Source organism: Manacus candei, unplaced genomic scaffold, assembly GCF_025592945.1.
Source record: "Manacus candei isolate 608988 ecotype Guabito, Panama unplaced genomic scaffold, ASM2559294v1 h1tg000548l, whole genome shotgun sequence".
NCBI classification, from domain to species: Eukaryota; Metazoa; Chordata; class Aves; order Passeriformes; family Pipridae; genus Manacus; species Manacus candei.
In genome coordinates, this window is record NW_026138596.1 from 1 (window position 1) to 19246 (window position 19246).

General features: G+C 67.6%; 2 protein-coding genes across 5 annotated transcripts; one reads left to right on the forward strand and one right to left on the reverse strand.

The window, feature by feature from the left end:
- Positions 1 to 42: 42 nt before the first annotated feature.
- Positions 43 to 7732, forward strand: SUV39H1 (SUV39H1 histone lysine methyltransferase). Of its 3 annotated transcripts, none has more exons than XM_051776494.1 (8): positions 43 to 194; positions 1067 to 1212; positions 2073 to 2402; positions 4024 to 4356; positions 4673 to 4708; positions 5130 to 5240; positions 5836 to 5965; positions 7548 to 7732. In XM_051776494.1, the coding sequence occupies exons 1-8, from the start codon at positions 176 to 178 to the stop codon at positions 7685 to 7687; spliced, it is 1245 nt and encodes a 414-aa protein (XP_051632454.1). In that variant the 5' UTR covers positions 43 to 175; the 3' UTR covers positions 7688 to 7732. The 3 variants fall into 3 exon arrangements, with proteins under 3 accessions (XP_051632454.1, XP_051632453.1, XP_051632452.1); XM_051776493.1 differs by lacking the exon at positions 4673 to 4708 and adding an exon at positions 4867 to 4902; XM_051776492.1 differs by lacking the exon at positions 4673 to 4708 and having other exon boundaries at positions 5094 to 5240.
- Positions 7733 to 8989: 1257 nt separating this feature from the next.
- WDR13 (WD repeat domain 13) lies at positions 8990 to 18894 on the reverse strand. Of its 2 annotated transcripts, XM_051776495.1 has the most exons (10): positions 18501 to 18894; positions 17213 to 17279; positions 16065 to 16296; positions 15242 to 15336; positions 14519 to 14646; positions 13362 to 13669; positions 12284 to 12464; positions 11752 to 11893; positions 10878 to 11011; positions 8990 to 9261 (listed from the first exon to the last, which is right to left on the reverse strand). In XM_051776495.1, the coding sequence occupies exons 2-10, from the start codon at positions 17251 to 17253 to the stop codon at positions 9077 to 9079; spliced, it is 1446 nt and encodes a 481-aa protein (XP_051632455.1). In that variant the 5' UTR covers positions 17254 to 17279; positions 18501 to 18894; the 3' UTR covers positions 8990 to 9076. The 2 variants fall into 2 exon arrangements, with proteins under 2 accessions (XP_051632455.1, XP_051632456.1); XM_051776496.1 differs by lacking the exons at positions 16065 to 16296; positions 17213 to 17279; positions 18501 to 18894 and adding an exon at positions 15766 to 15786.
- Positions 18895 to 19246: the final 352 nt, after the last annotated feature.

The window sequence follows — 19246 nt, forward strand, 5'->3', positions numbered from 1 at the left end:
GCCAGCCAATGAGCGGCGGGCGCGCGAGGGGAAGCCCCGCCTCCCGCGGTGCCTCACGGGCGGAAGCGGCGCCGGGGCCGCGAAAAAAAAAAAAAAAAAAGAAAAAAAAAGAAAAAAAAAGGCGGAAAAAGGAAAAAAAAAAAAAAAAAGAAAAAAAAGCGGCGGCGGCCGGAAAATGGCGGAAAATTTAAAAGGTGGCGCGAGCGGGGGCGGGCTCGGGGGGTTCCGGGGGGGCCCTGAGGGGAGGGGGAGGTTTGGGGGGGGGGGGGCGGCGTTTCCCGCGCTCGCGTGAGGGGAGAGGGGGGGGGCGGAAGGGGGGGGGGGCTTGGCCCCTCCCGGCCTTAATTAGTGACCCCCCCCCCCGGCCTTAATTAATGTGCGTCCGCCCCCTCCGAGCTTAATTAATGTCCCCCCTCCTCCCCCCTCCGGGTGCTCCGGGTGCTCGCTGTCACCGCGGTCGCGATGTCGCGACATGTGTGGGTGGTGGTTTGGGGAGGGGGTGGCTGAGGGAGGGGGGGGGGGGTTACAGGAAGGTGAGGGAGGGTCTGTCCCTCACGACCCCCCCCGTGTTCCCCCCCACCCCCCCCCCTCGGTGTGTGTCCCCCCCCCCTAAAGCGCTCCCTCTTCTCCCTGTCGTTGTAGTCGCGATATCGCGACATGGGCCGGCCGCCCTTGGTGGGTGACAGGGGTGGTGAGGGGGGGTCTGTCCTGTCCCTGCCGCCCCCCTCCCCCGTGTCTGTGCCCCCCCCCCCCGGGGCGCTCCGTGTGCTCCCTGTCACCCTGGTGTGGTTTGGGGGGGTGACAGGAGGGGTCACAGAGGGGGTCAGGGGTGACAGGGGGGTCAGGGGGGACAAAGGTGGTGAGGGGGGGGGGGTCTGTCCTGTCCCTGAAGATCCCCCCCCTTGTCTGTGCCCCCCCAGAGTGCCACCTGTCCCCCAGGGCACGGCGGCAGGACCTGTGCTGGGTGTGCTTGGGGGTGACACGTGGGGGTCAGAGGGATGACAGGAGTGACGGGGGGGGGTCTTCAGTCTCTAACGCCCCCCCCTCACCCCGTGTGCCCCCCCAGAGTGCCGGGTGTGCTGCCTGTCCCCCTGGGCTCAGCTGCAGGACCTGTGCCGCCTGCAGCGGGTGCGGTGCCGCGCCCTGGGCGTCACCCGCCGCAACCTGGCGGACTTCGAGGTGGAGCTGCTGTGCAACTACCGCCGGGTCAGGGTGAGAGCGGGCACGGGACCCCCGCCCCGGGCACCCCGGGACCCCCACAGCGGGCACTGAGATGGGGTGGTACCCCTGGGACCCCCACAGCGGGCACTGAGATGGGGTGGTACCCCTGGGACCCCCACGGTGGGCACTGAGATGGGGTGGTACCCCTGGGACCCCCACGGCGGGCACTGAGATGGGGTGGTACCTCCGGGACCCCACGGTGGGCACTGAGATGGGGTGGTACCCCCGGGACCCCCCCAGTGGGCACTGCCAGGGACCCCTGCCCCCTGGGACACCCACCCTGGGTCACCTCAGGGCACCCTTGACCCTCTGAGGACATGGGGACCCTCCTGACCCCCTCATTCTCCTCTCAGGATGAGGAGTGGTACGTGGTGAAGTGGGGGGGTTACCCCGACTGTGCCAACACCTGGGGACACCTGCCAACACCCCAGGACCCCCCTGACACCTTGAGGACATGAGGACCCCTCAGACCCCCCCAGACCCCCTCTGATCCCCCCAGACCCTCCCTAACCCCCCCCATTTCCCGCCCCCCAGGACGAGCAGTGGTACCTGGTGAAGTGGCGGGGTTACCCAGCCTCGGCCAGCACGTGGGGTCCCCCTAATCCTGGGTCACCTCAGGACCCCCCAGACCCCCCGAGGATATGGGGACCCCCCAGACCCCTCAGACCCCCCCTAACCCCCCCATTTCCCCCCCCTTCCAGGACGAGCGGTGGTACATGGTGAAGTGGCGGGGCTACCCGGCCTCGGCCAGCACGTGGGGTCCCCCTAATCCTGGGTCACCCCAGGACCCCCCAGACCCCTCAGACTCTCCCCGACCCCCCCTAACCCCCCCCATTTCCCCCCCCTTCCAGGACGAGGAGTGGTACCTGGTGAAGTGGCGGGGGTACCCGGCCTCGGCCAGCACGTGGGAGCCGCGGCGGAACCTGCGCTGCCGGGGGCTGCTGCGGCAGCTCCACGCCGACCTGGCGCGGGCCCCGGGGGGGCCGGTGCGGGCGGGGCCCCGGGGGCTGCCCCCCCGGGCGCTGCGGTTCCTGGCGCGCAAGGCGGAGCAGCGGCGGGCGCTGCGGCGCTGGGAGCGCGCCCTGAACCGGCGGCGCGGGCACCGCGGGCGCATCGCCGTCGAGAACGACGTCGACCTGCACGGGCCCCCCCAGGACTTCGTCTACGGCAACGAGTACAAGGTGAGGGGGGAGAGGGGGGGGGAGAGGGGGGGGGCTCTGGGGAGCCCTGGAGGGAGCTGGGGAGAGCTGGAGGGTCCTATGGAGAGCTGGAGGGTCCTATGGAGACCTACGGAGAGCTGGAGGGTCCTATGGAGAGCTGGAGGGTCCTACAGAGACCTATGGAGAGCTGGAGGGTCCTATAGAGACCTACAGAGAGCTGGAGGGACCTATGGAGAGCTGGAGGGTCCTATGGAGACCTATGGAGAGCTGGAGGGAGCTGTGGAGAGCTGGAGGGTCCTACAGAGACCTGTGGAGAGCTGGAGGGACTCACAGAGAGTTGGAGCAACCCACAGAGCCCTAGAGAGACCTACGGAGAGCTGGAGGGACCTACAGAGCCCTAGAGAGCCCTACAGAGAGCTGGAGGGTTATGCAGAGCCCTGTAGAGACCTGCAGAGCCCTGGAGGGACCCACGGAGCCCTGGAGGGACCCACAGAGTCCTATAGAGACCTGCAGAGAGCTGGAGGGACCTACAGAGCCCTAGAGAGACCCATGGAGCCCTGGAAGGTTCTATAGAGACCCACAGAGCCCTAGAGGGACCCACAGAGCCCTATAGAGACCCACAGAGCCCTAGAGGGACCCACAGAGTCCTATAGAGACCCACAGATCCCTAGAGGGACCTACAGAGCCCTGGAGAGCCCTACAGAGCCCCAGGGGACCACGTCAGCCCCCTCTGGGGTCCTACAGAGCCTTGGAGGGGCTGAGAGTGAAGGTGTTTCCCCCCCCAGGTGGGCATGGGAGTGTCCCTGACCATCCCTTCCCTAATTCCAGAGGGACTTCCCTACCATTATATATCAATATTTCTATCTATCTATCTATCTATCTATCTATCTATCTATCTCTCTATCTCTCTATCTAAATATTTTATATTCCTGCTCCTTTACATATAAAATACATAAATATTTTCCACCTCCCCCAGGTGAGTGCAGGGGTGTCCCTGACCATCCCTTCCCTAATTCCTGAGGGACTTCCCTACAATTATATATCAATATTTCTATCTATCTGTCTCTCTGTCTAAATATTTTACATTCCTGCCCCTTTACATATAAAATACACACCTATTTCCCCCCTCCCCGCAGGTGAGCGCGGGGGTGTCCCTGACCATCCCTTCCCTAATTCCTGAGGCACTTCCCTACGATTGTATAGTATATATTGATATATTTTTCTCTCTATCTAAATATTTTACATTCCTGCCCCTTTACATATAAAATACACACCTATTTTCCATCCTTCCCCCCCAGGTGGGCGCGGGGGTGTCCCTGACCGTCCCTTCCCTAATTCCTGAGGCACTTCTTCAAGATCGTACAGTACCTATCTCTCTCTCTCTCTCTCTCTCTCTCTCTCTATCTCTCTCAATATTTTACATTCCTGCCCCTTTACATTTATAAAATACATAACTATTTTCCATCCTTCCCCCCCCAGGTGGGCGCGGGGGTGTCCCTGACCATCCCTTCCCTAATTCCCAAGGGACTTCCCTACGATTATATATCAATATTTCTATCTCTCTCTCTCTCTCTGAATATTTTACACTCCTGCCCCTTTACATTTATAAAATACACACCTGTTTCCCACCTTCCCCCCCCAGGTGGGCGCGGGGGTGTCGCTGACGCCGGTGGCCGTGGGCTGCGAGTGCCGGGACTGCCTGGCGGAGGCGGCGGCGGGCGGCGGGTGCTGCCCGGGGGCCTCCCACAACCGCTTCGCCTACAACGAGCTGGGGCAGGTGCGGATCCGCGCCGGGCTGCCCATCTACGAGTGCAACTCGCGCTGCCGCTGCGGCGCCGACTGCCCCAACCGCGTGGTGCAGCGCGGCATCCGCTACGACCTGTGCATCTTCCGCACCGCCGACGGGCGCGGCTGGGGCGTGCGCACCCTGCAGCGCATCCGCAAGAACTCCTTCGTCATGGAGTACGTGGGAGAGGTGAGACGGGATGGGACAGGTGAGATGGGATGGGATACAGGTGTGGGACAGGTGTGGGACAGGTGTGGGACAGAACAGGTGTGATACAGGTATGGGACAGGGCCGGGGCGTGCGCACCCTGCAGCGCATCCACAAGAACTCCTTCGTCATGGAGTACGTGGGAGAGGTGAGACGGGATGGGATACAGGTGGGATACAGGTGTGGGACAGGTGTGACATGGGACAGGTGTGATACAGGCATGATACATGTATGGGACAGGTGTGATACAGGTAAAGTTCAGGTGTGACCCAGGTGTGACCCAGGTGTGTTGTGTCAGATCATCACCTCGGAGGAGGCGGAGCGCCGGGGGCAGGTGTGGGGGCACAGGTGAGGTTCAGGTGAGGTTCAGGTGTGACCAGGTGAGGTGTGGGAGTACAGGTGTGGGGGTACAGGTGAGGTTCAGGTGAGGTTCAGGTGAGGTTCAGGTGTCACACAGGTGTGACCCAGGTGTGACCCAGGTGTGTCTGTCAGATCATCACCTCGGAGGAGGCGGAGCGCCGGGGGCAGGTGTGGGAGTACAGGTGAGGTTCAGGTGTCACACAGGTGTCACACAGGTGTAACACAGGTGTGACCCAGGTGTGTCCGTGTCAGATCATCACCTCGGAGGAGGCAGAGCGCTGGGGACAGGTGTGGGGGTACAGGTGAGGTTCAGGTGAGGTTCAGGTGTGACCCAGGTGTGACCCAGGTGTGTCTGTCAGATCATCACCTCGGAGGAGGCAGAGCGCCGGGGGCAGGTGTACGACCGCCAGGGTGCCACGTACCTGTTCGACCTGGACTACGTGGAGGACGTTTACACCGTGGACGCCGCCCACTACGGGAACATCTCCCACTTCGTCAACCACAGCGTGAGTGACGCCGGCGCACCTGGCGGGGGGGCGGGGCACACCTGGCTGGGGGCGGGGCACACCTGGCGGGGGGCGGGGCACACCTGGCTGGGGGCGGGGCACACCTGGCGGGGGGCGGGGCACACCTGGCTGGGGGCGGGGCACACCTGGCGGGGGGCGGGGCACACCTGGCGGGGGGCGGGGCACACCTGTCCTGGGGTGGGGCCTCATGTGGCCAGGGACAGGGCCTCACCTGGTCAGGGGGCAGGGATACACCTGGATAGGGGCGGGGCTTCACCTGTCTGGGGGGTCTGGGGGCTTCACCTCTACAAGGGAAGGGGCTTCACCTGCCCCGGGGGTGGAGCTTTACCTGTCCAGAGGGTCTGAGGACCTCACCTGTACAGGGGGAGGGGCTTAATGCATCTTTTCAGGCAATGGGAGGGGGTGGGGCTTCACCCAGGTGTGGGTGGGGCTTCAGGTGTGGGCGGGGCCTCCCCCACCCCCACCTGTCCTCTCAGGTGTCAAGGTGGGACCTCCCTGGGGCTCAAATTCACAGAAGGGGGGGTTGAGGCCTGAAGCGGCCACGCCCCCCCTCACCTGCCAGGGGCGGGGCCAGTGCGACCCCAACCTGCAGGTTTACAACGTGTTCATCGAGAACCTGGACCAGCGGCTGCCCCGCATCGCCCTGTTCGCCACGCGGCCCATCCGCGCCGGGGAGGAGCTCACCTTCGACTACAACATGCACGGTACACACCTGGGGCACCTGGGCACACCTGGGTACAGCTATCACACACCTGGGCACACCTGGGTACACCTGGGGCACCTGGGCACACCTGGGTACAGCTATCACACACCTGGGCACACCTGGGTACACCTGGGCACACCTGGGTACAGCTATCACACACCTGGGCACACCTGGGTACAGCTATCACACACCTGAGCACACCTGGGCCACCTGGGCACACCTGGGTACAGCTATCACACACCTGGGCACACCTGGGGCACCTGGGACACACCCACACCCACCCCAGCCCCGCCCCATCCACGCCGGGGAGGAGCTCACCTTCGACTACAACATGCACGGTACACACCTGGGCACACCTGGGCACACCTGGGTACACTTGGGCACACCTGGGTACACCTGGGACACACCCACACCCCCCCCAGCCCCGCCCCATCCGCGCCGGGGAGGAGCTCACCTTCGACTACAACATGCACGGTACACACCTGGGTACACCTGGGTACACCTGGGTACACCTGGGCACACCTGGGTACAGCTATCACACACCTGGGTACAGCTATCACACACCTGGGTACACCTGGGCACAGCTATCACACACCTGGGCACACCTGAGCACACCTGGGCCACCTGGGCACACCTGGGTACAGCTATCACACACCTGGGCACACCTGGGCACACCTGGGACACACCCACACACACCCCAGCCCCGCCCCATCCGCGCCGGGGAGGAGCTCACCCACCTTCGACTACAACATGCACGGTACACACCTGGGCACACCTGGGTACACCTGGGCACAGCTATCACACACCTGGGCACACCTGGGCACACCTGGGCACACCTGGGGCACCTGGGCACACCTGGGCTCAGGTGGATACCCCTGGATGCACCTGAGCTACACCTGGATGCACCTGAGCTATACCTGGGCGCACCTGGGATACACATGGGCACATCTGGGATATACCTGGGCACACACCTGGGCACACACGTGGACACACCCTACATCACCCCATCCCACCCCATACCTGCCCCACACCTGCCCTGGCACACACCTGTACCTGCCCCATGGGTCCAAGCCCTGCCCCACCCCTGTGCCACACCTGTCCCTGCCCCACCCCTGTGCCACACCTGTCCTGCCCCACACCTGTGCCACCCCTGTCCTGCCCCACACCTGTGCCACACCTGTCCTGCCCCACACCTGTGCCACACCTGTCCTGCCCCACACCTGGGGTTCTCTGGTGTTTGGGGGGTCAGGGCTGTACCTGGGGGGGTCAGGGTGTTACCTGGGCTGTACCTGGGGGGGTCCCAGGACCACACCTGGGGGGTCAGGGCTGTACTGGGGGGGTCAGGGTGTTACCTGGGCTGTACCTGGGGGGGGTCAGGGCTGTACCTGGGCTGTACCTGGGGGGGGTCAGGGCTGTACCTGGGCTGTACCTGGGTGGGGGGTCAGGGTGTTACCTGGGCTGTACCTGGGTGGGGGTCAGGGTGTTACCTGGGCTGTACCTGGGTGGGGGTCAGGGTGTTACCTGGGCTGTCCCTGGGTGGTCCCAGGCCCCGCCCCCCCCTGAGGTGCCCCCTCCCCCCGCAGTGGACCCGGTGGACGCCGAGAGCACCCGCATGGACTCCAACTTCGGGCTGGTGGGGGGGTCCCTGGGGGGCTCCCCCCGCGCCCGGCGCCGCATCGAGTGCAAGTGCGGGGCGGCCTCGTGCCGCAAGTACCTGTTCTGATACACCTGGGCCTCCCCTGGGCCACGCCCACGGCCACACCCAACTCCTGCCCCACGCTGCTTTGTGCCCGTCACGGGGGGCGGGGGGGAAGAGAGGGGGGGGGTCAGGGGAGGATTTGGGGGGCTCGGGGGGGGGATGGTGGGGGGCTCAGGTGTGATTATGGATCTCAGGGGGGGGTTTTGGGGGGGTTTTGGGTGGTTTTTGGGGTCACAGGTGTCGCTGTCCCCACACGGTGACCGTGCCCGAGTGTCCCCCGGTGCCGGCAGGGACTGGCACAGCTGGAGGGCACGGCCGGCTTTGGGGGTCTCAGGGTGATTTTGGGGGCCTCGGGGGGGGGGTTATGGGTCTCGAGGCGGTTTATGGGGGTCTCGGAGTGATTTTTTTGGGGGGGGTCTCGGTTGCTCTGCCACCTGCACACGATGACTGGCACAGCTGGAGGGGCACGGCCAGGTCTGAGGGTGTGAGGGGGGGGTTTGGTGTCCCAGGGGGGTTTTTATGGATCCCAGGGGGTTTTTATGGATCCCAGGGGGGTTTTATGGATCCCAGGGGGTTTTTATGGATCCCAGGGGGTTTTTATGGATCCCAGGGGGTTTTCATGGATCCCAGGGGGGGTTTTATGGATCCCAGGGGGATTTATGGATCCCAGGGGGGTTTTATGGATCCCAGGGGGGTTTTTATGGATCCCAGGGGGGATATGGATCCCAGGGGGGTTTTATGGATCCCAGGGGGTTTTTATGGATCCCAGGGGGTTTTTATGGATCCCAGGGGGTTTTTATGGATCCCAGGGGGGTTTTGGGGGGTGGTTTTCGGGGGGGGTCACACGTGCTGGTGTCTCCAGACGATGACGGTGCCCCCCCAGTGCCAGCAGGGACTGGCACAGCTGGAAGGCACGGCCAGATTTGGGGGTCTCAGAGTAGTTTTTGTGGACCTCAGAGGGGTTTTCATGGATCCCAGGGAGGTTTTTATGGATCCCAGGGGGGGTTTTATGGATCCCAGGGTGGTTTTTATGGATCCCAGGGTGGTTTTTATGGATCCCAGGGTGGTTTTTATGGATCCCAGGGGGGGTTTTATGGATCCCAGGGGGGTTTTTATGGATCCCAGGGGGGTTTTTATGGATCCCAGGGGGTTTTTATGGATCCTGGGGGGGGGTTATGGATCTCAGGGTGGTTTTTATGGATCCCAGGGGGATTTTTGGGGATGTTTTCGAGGGGGTCAGACATGCTGGCATCTCCAGACGATGACGGTGCCCGCAGGCAGGGCAGGGACTGGCACAGCTGGAGGGCACAGCTTGGTTTGGGGTGATTTTTATGGGTCTCAAGGTTGTTTTTATGGATCTCAGAGGAGTTTTTATGGATCTTAGGGGGGTTTTTGGGGGTGTTTTTGGGGGTCTCAGACGTGCTGGCGTCTCCAGACGATGACGGTGCCCGCGGCGTCGCCCGAGGCCAGCAGGGACTCGTCGCAGTTGAAGGCCACGGCGAGCACGGGGGCCCCGTGGCCCTGCAGGGTGTTCACGGTCGCCCGCCCCGCCCGGCCCACGTCGAAGAAGTGAACGGAGGCGTCCTCGCTGCCCGTCACTGGGGGGGGACAGGGGGGACAGAGGGTCTGTGCCCACCCCACACTGACCACTGACCCTCCCACTGACCCCTCGCTGCCCGTCACTGGGGGGGCACAGGGGGGACAGAGGGTCTGTGCCCACCCCACACTGACCACTGACCCTCCCACTGACCCCTCGCTGCCCGTCACTGGGGGGGCACAGGGGGGACAGAGGGTCTGTGCCCACCTCTGTGCCCACTGACCCTCCCACTGAACCCTCGCTGCCCGTCACTGCGGGGGGACAAATGGTCTGTGCCCACCCCACACTGACCACTGACCCTCCCACTGACCCCTCGCTGCCCGTCACTGGGGGGGGACAAACGGTCTGTGCCCACCTCTGTGCCCACTGACCCCCCTCACTGACCACTGACCCCTCGCTGCCCATCACTGGGGGGGGACAAACGGTCTGTGCCCACCCCACACTGACCACTGACCCTCCCACTGACCCCTCGCTGCCCGTCACTGGGGGGGCACAGGGGGGACAGAGGGTCTGTGCCCACCTCTGTGCCCACTGACCCCCCCGACACTGACCACTGACCCCTCGCTGCCCGTCACTGGGGGGGGACAGAGGGTCTGTGCCCACCTCTGTGCCCACTGACCCCCCCAACACTGACCACTGACCCCTCGCTGCCCATCACTGGGGGGGGACAGAGGGTCTGTGCCCACCCCACACTGACCACTGACCCTCCCACTGACCACTGACCCCTCACTGCCCGTCACTGGGGGGGGACAAACGGTCTGTGCCCACCCTACACTGACCACTGACCCTCCCACTGACCCCTCACTGCCCATCACTGGGGGGGACAGAGGGTCTGTGCCCACCCCCAGTGCCTGCTGACCCCCCCTCACTGACCACTGACCCTCTCACTGACCCCTCAATGCCTGTCACTGGGGAGCAAGGCAAGGACAAAGGGTCTGTGCCCACCCTCAGTGCCCATTGCCCCCCCCAGCCCCCCCGTATCCCCTTGTCCCCGGATACCCCCAATAACCCCCCCGTGTCCCCAGTCACCCCAGACCCCCTGGTACTCTCCTGGGGTCCCCCCCCAGAGTCTCCCCCAGTCCCCAGAAGGACATGAGGGAGCAGAAACAGTTCCTGGTGCCCCCCAAGGACCCCCCCCATGCCCTCTGGTGACCCCTGTGCCCTCCTACCCACACCCCTCATACCCCTGGAACCCACAGTCCCAGAGTACCCCCTTATGCCCCCCAGAAGGACATGAAGGTGCAAAACCAGCTCCCAGTGCCCCCCCTGGATGCCCCCTGTGCCCCCTGGTCCTGGGGCACCCCCGATGCCCCCCCAGCCGTACCCACACAGGCTCCCTGGCAGAAGGACATGAGGGGGCAGAAGCAGCTCCTGGTGCCCCCCCCGTGCCCCCCCCGTGCCCCCCTGTACCCCCCGGTGCTGGTACCCCCCCTGTACCCCCCCTGTACCCCCCCATGCCCCCCCAGTGCCCCCCCGGCCGTACCCACACAGGCTCCCTGGCGGAAGGACATGAGGGGGCAGAAACCTGGTGCCCCCCCCCGTGTCCCCCCTGTACCCCCCGGTGCTGGTACCCCCCTGTACCCCCCCCTGTACCCCCCGGTGCCCCCCCAGCCGTACCCACACAGGCTCCCTGGCGGAAGGACATGAGGGGGCAGAAGCAGCTCCTCAGGGGCTGCTCCCGGTGCCGCGTCGGGAAACTCCGGCGGAGCCGCAGCCCCGGAGCCCCCGAGCCCCCCTCGTCTTCCACCACCCTGGGGGGGCACAAAGAGAGGAAAGGGGGGGTCAGTGCTGCACCCCAATCCCCCTGGGGCTCCCCAAAACCCCCTGGGACCCCCCGAGCCCCCCTCGTCTTCCACCACCCTGGGGGGGCACAAAGAGAGGAAAGGGGGGGGTCAGTCCTGCACCCCAAAACCCCCTGGGGCTCCCCAAACCCCCCCCTCGTCTTCCACCACCCTGGGGGGGGGCCACAAACAGGGCAAAGAGGGCGTCAGTCCCAGGACCCCCCAAAACTCCTCTCCCTGGGGGGCCTGGTGAGGTTTTCCCCCCCCCCCCCCCTTTTGGGGATCCCTCCCTCCCCGGGGGTCCCAGTGGGATTTCCCCCATCCCCTGGGGGTCCAGGCAGGATTTTCCCCCTTCCCCTGGGGGTCTCTCCATCCCCGGGGGTCCCAGTGGGTTCCCTCCCCCTCCCAGGGGGGGGGGTCCAGGCAAGACTCCCCCCGTCCTGGGGGTCCCAACAGCTTCCCCTGCTCCCGGGGGTCCCGGGGGTGTTTATTCCCCCATCCCCGGGGGTCCCAATGGGTTCCCCCCCTCCCGGGGGTCCCGGTGGAGCCCCTCCCCATCCCGGGTGGTCCCGGGGGTGTTTCCCCCCATCCCCGGGGGTCCCAATGGGTTCCCCCCTCCCGGGGGTCCCGGTGGAGCCCCTCCCCATCCCGGGTGGTCCCGGTACCGTGTCCCGCCCCCCTCCCCGGTGGTCGCGGCCCCCCCCCGGTACCGGAAGAGCAGGAGCCGGTCGGGGCAGGCGTTGACGAGCAGGGACGGGTCCGGCGCCTCCCGGCTCGCCCAGGCCCGGGCCGAGAGCGACGTGATGGACCCGCCGGCCTGGACCAGCACCCGGGAGGCCTTGGTGAGCCGGCCTGGGGGGTGAGGGGGGGTCAGGACAGGGAGAGACCCCCCCTCAGATTCCTCCTGTGCCCCCCTGGACCAGCACAGACCCCCCCCGGACCAGCAGAGCCCCCCCAGTGTCCACCCAGAGCCCCCCCGGAGCAGCACCCGGGAGGCCTTGGGGAGCCGGCCGGGGGGGGTTGGTGTTCAGGGCAGGGAGAGACCCCCCCCAGAGCCCCCCAGTGCCCCCCCAGGACCAGCACAGCACCCCCAATAACCCACCAGAGCTCCCCAGTCCCTCCCAGTGCCCCCCCCCCAAAGCCCGTACCGGTGCCGGGGTCGCAGAGCAAGGAGGACACGGACCCCCGATCGCCCCCCAGCCCCTCCCAGAGCCCCCCCCACGCCGGTTGCCCCCCCCGTACCTGTGCCGGGGTCGCAGAGGAAGGAGGACACGGACCCCCGATCGTCCCCCGCCCACAGGACCCTTCCGGGGGCGTCGAAGCAGAGCGCGAGGACCCTCCCGGGGAGGCGCCCGGTGCCCCCCCGCGCCGCCTTCCCCGTGGAGATGTTCACCACCCGCACCATGTGCCGGGCGCTGCCCACCTGGGGGGGCGCGGGGGGGGGCACCGTGAGCGACCCCTGAGCCCCCAAACCTGCCCCGAGACCCCCAAACCCCCCCCCCCCCGTGCCCCCTTCCCCGTGCAGATGTTCGTAACCGGGCCCATGTGTCGGGCACTGCCCACCTGGGGGGGCACGGGGGGGGCACTGTGAGCCACTGCATCCCCCCCCCGAGACCCTCTGAGACCCCCAAACCTGCCCTAAGACCCCCAACCCCCCCCCCAACTCCCCCTCCCCGCGGGGACGTTCATAACCGGGAGCACGTGCCGGGCACTGCCCACCTGGGGGGGCACGGGGGGGGCACTGTGAGCCACCACATCCCCCTCTGAGACCCCTAAACTCATCCTGAGACCCCCCCCAACGCCCCCCCCCCCCCGGTTGTTATTGAGGGGCTGGAAGGCACAGCACAGCAGCACAGCCCCGGTGGGGTCGGGCACTGGGCTGGGGGGGCTCAGGGGGTTCTGGGGGTCCCAGGGGGCTGTGGGGGTCCCGGTGTGATGTGGGGGGATCCCGAGGGGTCTTTGGGGGTCCCGGGGGGGTCTCTCATCACAGTGAGGTTGTTGTTGAGGGGTGGAAGATGCAGCACAGCAGTGCAGCCCCGTCGGGGTCGGGCACTGGGAGGGGGTCTCAGGGGGCTCTGGGGTCCCGGGGTGGTGTGTAGGATATCTGGGGGGTCCCGATGGGTCTCAGGGGGTCCCGGGGGGGTCTCTCCCCACGGTGAGGTTGTTGTTGAGGGGCTGGAAGGCGCAGCACAGGAGCGCGGCCCCATCGGGGTCGGGCACCCTGGGGAGGGGTTTGGGGGGTCCTGAGGGGGCTGTGGGGGTCCCGGGGGGTCCCGGGGGGTCCCTGTGGGATATTTGGGGGTCCCAAGGGGTCTCTCACCACGGTGAGGTTGTTGTTGAGGGGCTGGAAGGCGCAGCACAGCAGCGCGGCCCCGTCGGGGTCGGGCACCCTGCGGATGCAGCGCCCGTCCGAGGGGTCCCAGAGCCGGAGGGTCCCGTCGAGGGACGCGGACACGAGCAGGTCGTTGGAGAGGGACCAGGCCAGGTCCGAGACTCCCCCGCCGTGGCCCCGCAGGCGCCGCAGCACGGCCGGGGGTCCCGGCGCCAGGCGGCAAACGGAGAGAGTCCCGTCCAGGGAGCAGCAGGCGAGGAGGTGCCGCTCGTCGTGCGCGAACTGCACCTTCCGCACTGCGGGGGGGGGGAAATGGGGAGGGGGGGGCACACCTGAGACCCCCTCGGGCACACCTGAGACCCGCTCGGGGGGCTCGCCCACCCCCCAGAACCGGGGCAGCCCCCCCAACCCCCCCAGGGAACTGCACCTTCCGCACTGCGGGGGGGGAACGGTGAGTTGGGGGCACACCTGAGACCCCCTTGGGCACACCTGAGACCCCCTCGGGCACACCTGAGACCCCCGCGGGGGGCTCGCCCACCCCCCAGAACCGGGGGAGCCCCCCCAACCCCCCCAGGGAACTGCACCTTCCGCACTGCGGGGGGGGGGAACGGGGAGGGGGGGGCACACCTGAGACCCCCCCGCGGGGCTCACCCACCCCCCCAGAACCGGGGACCCCCCCAGAGGACCCACCAATACTCCAGCCCCACCCTGGGAACTGCACCTTCCGCACCGGGGGGGACTGGGGGGGGACAGGGGGGGACAGCGGAGACCCCTCCGGGGACATCTGAGACCCCCCCCCGGGGCGCTTGTGCACCCCCCAGAACAGAGAACACCCCTAACCCCCCCCCAGGGAACTGCACCTTCCTCACTGGGGGGGGGGGGGGCGCGAGGGGGACACCGGAGACCCCCCCGGGGGGCTTGTTCAATCCCCAGAACCGGGAGACCCCCAGACCCCCCCCAAATACCCCCCAGGGAACCGACCACCCCCCAGGCGAGACCCCCAACCCCCCAGACGAGATCCCCACCCACACATCCCCCCCTGAGGACCCCCCCCTCCCTCACCTCGTAGGACCCTCCCACCACCCGCCCCCTTCTCGGGGGTCGCCCCACCCCCTGCCGAAGCCCCCCCCAAAGCCCCCCCGCACCGGCGCTGTCCTGGTGCTGGTCGAAGACGTGGAAGACCCCCGCGAAGGCGTAATTCTCGCTCAGGGTCGTGTCCCCCGCCATGGCCCGGCTCGCCTCGGCCAGGGGGGTGGGCACCACCCCGGGGGGGCTGCGAGGGGGGGGCACAACCGTTAGACCCCCCCCGGCACTCTGAGACCACCCCAGCCCCACCCCCCGGGATGCCCCGACCCGGAGGGTCCCCGCCCAGGATGCGGCTCTGGGCTGGGTCGGGGGGGGGTGAGGACCCTCCCGGAGGGGCTGCGGGGGGGCAGAACCATAAGACCCCCCTTTCAGGACCCTGAGACCCCCCCCAGCACCCACTGACCTTTCCCCCAGCCCCCTGAATCCCCCCCAGCACCCAGTGACCATCCCCCAGCCCCTTGACCCCCCCCCCGAGCCCCCTAGCACCCATGACCCCCCCACACCCCTCTGACCAACCCCCCCGCAGCCCCCTGAGCCCCCCCAGGGCTCCCCCAGCACCCACCGACCACTCCCCGAGCCCCCCAGCACCCACGACCCCCCCCCACCCCTCTGACCCCCCCCCCCACCCCCCTGAGCCCCCCCAGAGCCCCCCCCAGCACCCACGACCCCCCCCCACCCCTCTGACCACCCCCTCTCCCAGCCCCCTGAGCCCCCCCAGAGCCCCCCAGCACCCACCGACCCCCCCCAAGGACCCCCCCCGAGCCCCCCCCCCGGGGTCTCACCGCTCGTCGGGGCCCCCCCGCAGCCCCCCCGGGCCGGAGCCGCGGCTCAGGGAGCGCCGGTGCCCCCGAGACCCCCGGGGGTCCTCCTCGAAATCCTGGGGGGGGGGGGGCACAGAGATGGGGAGGGGTTTGGGGGGAAACAGGGACCCCCAAAACAGGGATGGGGGGGGACAGGGACCCCCAAATACCCAAAACAGGGGTGGGGAAGGACTGGGAGGGAACAGGGACCCCCAAACAGGGAGGGGGGGAACAGGGACCCCTAAAACAGAAGTGAGGGGGCCGGGGGGGGAGGAGCAGGGACCCCGAAAACCCCAGAACAGGAGTGGGACCCCCCCCCAAAACAGGGCTGGGAACCCCCCAGCTCAACCCAAACCAGGTCCTGCACCCCCCCCAGGATGGTCCTGAGCCCCCCAAATCCCCCCTAATTCCCCTCCAAAGCCCCCCAGGATGGTCCTGAGCCCTCCCATGGTGCTGAGCCCCCCAGAGCCCCCCAGGATGGGTTCCAAATCCCCCCCAGGCGGTACCTCCATGCGGTCCAGGGTGGTCCTGGATGCTCTGAGGGCACTGCAGCAGCTCCCAGGCTCGGAGAGGGGCCCCCCAAACCCCACCAGACCACCCCAAATCCCCCCCGGATGGTCCTGAGCCCCCCAGGTCCCCCCAGGTGGTACCTCCACGCAGTCCAGGGTGGTCCTGGACGCTCTCAGGGCGCTCCTGCAGCTCCCGGGCTCCGACAGGGCCCCCCCAGATCCCCCCAGACCCTCCCCAAACCCCCCAGGATGGGCTCTGAGCCCCCAAATTCCCCCAAATCCCCCCCGGGTGGTACCTCCATGCGGTCCAGGGTGGTCCTGGACGCTCTCAGGGCGCTCCTGCAGCTCCCAGGCTCGGACAGGGCCCCGTAGCGCTGGGCCAGGAGCCGGGCGCGCACCCGCAGGTACCAGCGCCGGGCGTCGCCCCCCAGGTGCCCCCCCTGGGCCCGTTCCCGCAGCAGCTGCGAGCGGCGCCGCACGTACTGGGTGCGGAACTGCGGCCAGCGAGGGGTGCGGTACGCCGCGTACCTGGGCAGGTGAGGGACAGGTGAGGGATGGGGGGGCTAAAAGGGGTCAAAATGGGACCCAGGGGGCACAAAACCCCCCCAAAAACAGACCCAGGGGTGCGGAACTGCGGCCAGCGAGGGGTGCGGTACGCCGCGTACCTGGGCAGGTGAGGGACAGGTGGGACAGGTGAGGGACAGGAGAGACACATCAGGGGTCAGAAACCCCCCAAAAATGGACCCCGGGGTGCGGAACTGCGGCCAGCGAGGGGTGGGGTACGCAGCGTACCTGGGCAGGTGAGGGACAGGTGGGACAGGTGAGGGGTCAGGGGGGGCTAAAACAGGTCAAAATGGGACCAAGGGGGCACAAAACCCCCCCCAAAACGGACCCAGGGGTGCGGAACTGCGGCCAGCGAGGGGTGCGGTACGCCGTGTACCTGGGACAGGTGAGGGACAGGGGAGACAGGTGAGGGACAGGGAAGGGACAGGTGTGAGAAGGGACACAGGTAAAGGGGTCAAAAATGGGACCAAGGGGGCACAAAACCCCCCAAAAACAGACCCAGGGGTGCAGAACTGCGGCCAGCGAGGGGTGTGGTACGCCGCGTACCTGGGCAGGTGAGGGACAGGTGGGACAGGTGAGGGGTCAGGGGGGGTTAAAACAGGTCAAAATGGGACCAAGGGGGCACAAAACCCCCCCAAAAAATGGACCCAGGGGTGCGGAACTGCGGCCAGCGAGGGGTGGGGTACGCGGCGTACCTGGGACAGGTGGGACAGGTGAGGGACAGGTGAGAGACGGGACACAGGTAAAGGGGTCACAAGGGCCAAAAACAAAACAAAAAAGGGACCCAAACACCACCTTCCCCCCCCACCCCAAAGGTACCTCAGGTATCACCCCCCTCCCCAAAAAAAGCCCCCCCCCCCGCCCCCCTCCCCGCACTCACCGGGCGTCCACGGCCAGGACCTGCTGCCACACGGCGGCCATGGCGGCCACGGCCCCCGGGGGGGACCCTGGGGGGGACACGGGGTCACACACCGCGGGGGGGGGCACCCACCCACCCGGGGGGGGGCACTGGGACACACTGGGAGGGACTGGGACAGACTGGGAGGGTCTGGGACACACTGGGAGGGACTGGGACAGACTGGGAGAACCAAGGGAGGGACCCTGGGGGGGGACACGGGGTCACACACCGCGGGGGGGCACCCACCCACCCGGGGGGGGCACTGGGACACACTGGGAGGGACTGGGATAGACTGGGAGGGACTGGGAGAGAATGGGAGAGAGGGATGGGACAGACTGGGAGGGACTGGGAGGGACTGGGAGAACCAAGGGGGGGAGCCTGGGGGGGACACGGGGTCACACACAGCGGGGGGGGCACCCACCCACCCGGGGGGGGGCACTGGGACACATTGGGAGGGACTGGGATAGACTGGGAGGGACTGGGAGAACCGGGGGGTGACCGCGGGGGGGGGACCTACCCACCCAGGGGGGGCACTGGGAGAGACTGGGAGGGACTGGGACAGACTGGAGAACCAAGGGGGGGACCCTGGGGGGGGGGGACACCCACCGCACCGGGAGGGGGCATTGGGACACACTGGGAGGGACTGGGAGAGACTGGGAGGGAATGGGAGGGACTGGGAGAGAGGGATGGGACGGACTGGGGGGTGGGAGAACGAGGGGGGCACCCTGGGGGGGGATACAGGGTCAGAAACAGCGGGGGGGGCACCCAGAAAACGGGGGGGGAGGGCGGGAGAGACTGGGACAGACTGGGACAGACTGGGACAGACTGGGATGGGAGAAGCGGGAGGAACGGGGGGGACCGGGGAGGGGAACGGGGAGAGACTTCGGGGTGGGGGGGACCGGGAGAGACGGGAGAGGACCGGGAGGGCCCGGGAGAGATGGGGGGGAGGATCGGGAGAGATGGGGAGGGAACAGGGGAGATGGAGGGGGAGGAACGGGGAAAGGGGGAGAGATCGGGGAGGGGGGCGACGGGAGAGATGGGGGAGGAACGGGGAGATGGGGAAGGAACGGAGGAGATCGGGGGGAACGGGGGAGGAAACCGGGAGAGATGGGGGTAGAACCAGAAGAGCGGGGCCGGGGGGAACCGGGAGAAACTGGGAGAGACCGGGGTGGGAGGAACGAGGGGAAAACCGGGGAAGGGAACGGGGGGGGGGATCGGAGGGGGATCGGGGGAGGGAATGAGGGGAGAAAGCAGGGCGGCGCCGCGGTACCTGCGCGTCCCGCTCCACCTCCGCCTCAGGAGCTCCGCGGGGCCGCGGCTGGACCGGGAACGGGACCGGGGCCGAGCCGGGGAAGCGGGGCCGGGGCTGTCACGGGGCTGAGTCCTGCTGGGCCGGGTTTAGGGCTGGGCTGGGCCGGGTTTAGGGCTGGGCCGGGTTTAGGGCTGGGCTGGGCCGGGTTTAGGGCTGGGCCGGGCTCGGGCCGAGGCCGCTCCCACCGGAAGTGGCTCCGCCACCGCCTCAGCCCCGAATGGAGCCGCGCGTCTCCCTGGCGACCGACCCCGGCGGGAGGGGCGCGCCCAGAGCGCTGATTGGCTGATTCCACAAAGAGGGCGTGGCTTCCTCTCCTCCATAGTTCCCGTTTTCCAGCTCGCTCGCTGATTGGTTGATCCCCAAAAGAAGGCGTGGCTTCCTGTAGTCCCCGAGTCCTCCCGCCCTTCGCCTTAGCGACAGCGCCGCCGTGTGCTTTACGGCAGCGCTCCTGAAAGGGGGGGGCCCTGGAGGGGGGTCCCTCAGTGGGTTCGGGGGGTCCCGGGAGGGTCCCGGCGAGGTCCCGGGGGGTGGTCCCGGAGGGTCTGAGGGGGGCTCCGTGAGCACCGAGACCATCCCTCGTGACCTGCTCGGTGTGGCGGGGGCGGAGCGCGCAGCGCTTGACGGCGGGTTTTACGACAGCCCTCCCGGGGCGGCCGGCGCGCTTTACGGCGGCGCGGCCGCGGAAAGAACGGGGGGTCCCGGGG

Excerpts from the sequence above, each read along its gene's own strand:
- SUV39H1 (XM_051776494.1), top strand. Across the intron at positions 4,357-4,672 it reads TCATGGAGTACGTGGGAGAG|ATCATCACCTCGGAGGAGGC; the intron begins GTGAGACGGGAT and ends GTGTTGTGTCAG. Across the intron at positions 5,241-5,835 it reads CCCACTTCGTCAACCACAGC|TGCGACCCCAACCTGCAGGT; the intron begins GTGAGTGACGCC and ends GGGCGGGGCCAG.
- WDR13 (XM_051776495.1), bottom strand. The coding sequence starts at position 17,253 with ATGGCCGCCGTGTGGCAGCAGGTCCTGGCCGTGGACGCCCG. Across the intron at positions 11,894-12,283 it reads CCTCTGCGACCCCGGCACAG|GCCGGCTCACCAAGGCCTCC; the intron begins GTACGGGGGGGG and ends CTCACCCCCCAG. Across the intron at positions 11,012-11,751 it reads GACCGGCTCCTGCTCTTCCG|GGTGGTGGAAGACGAGGGGG; the intron begins GTACCGGGGGGG and ends GTGCCCCCCCAG.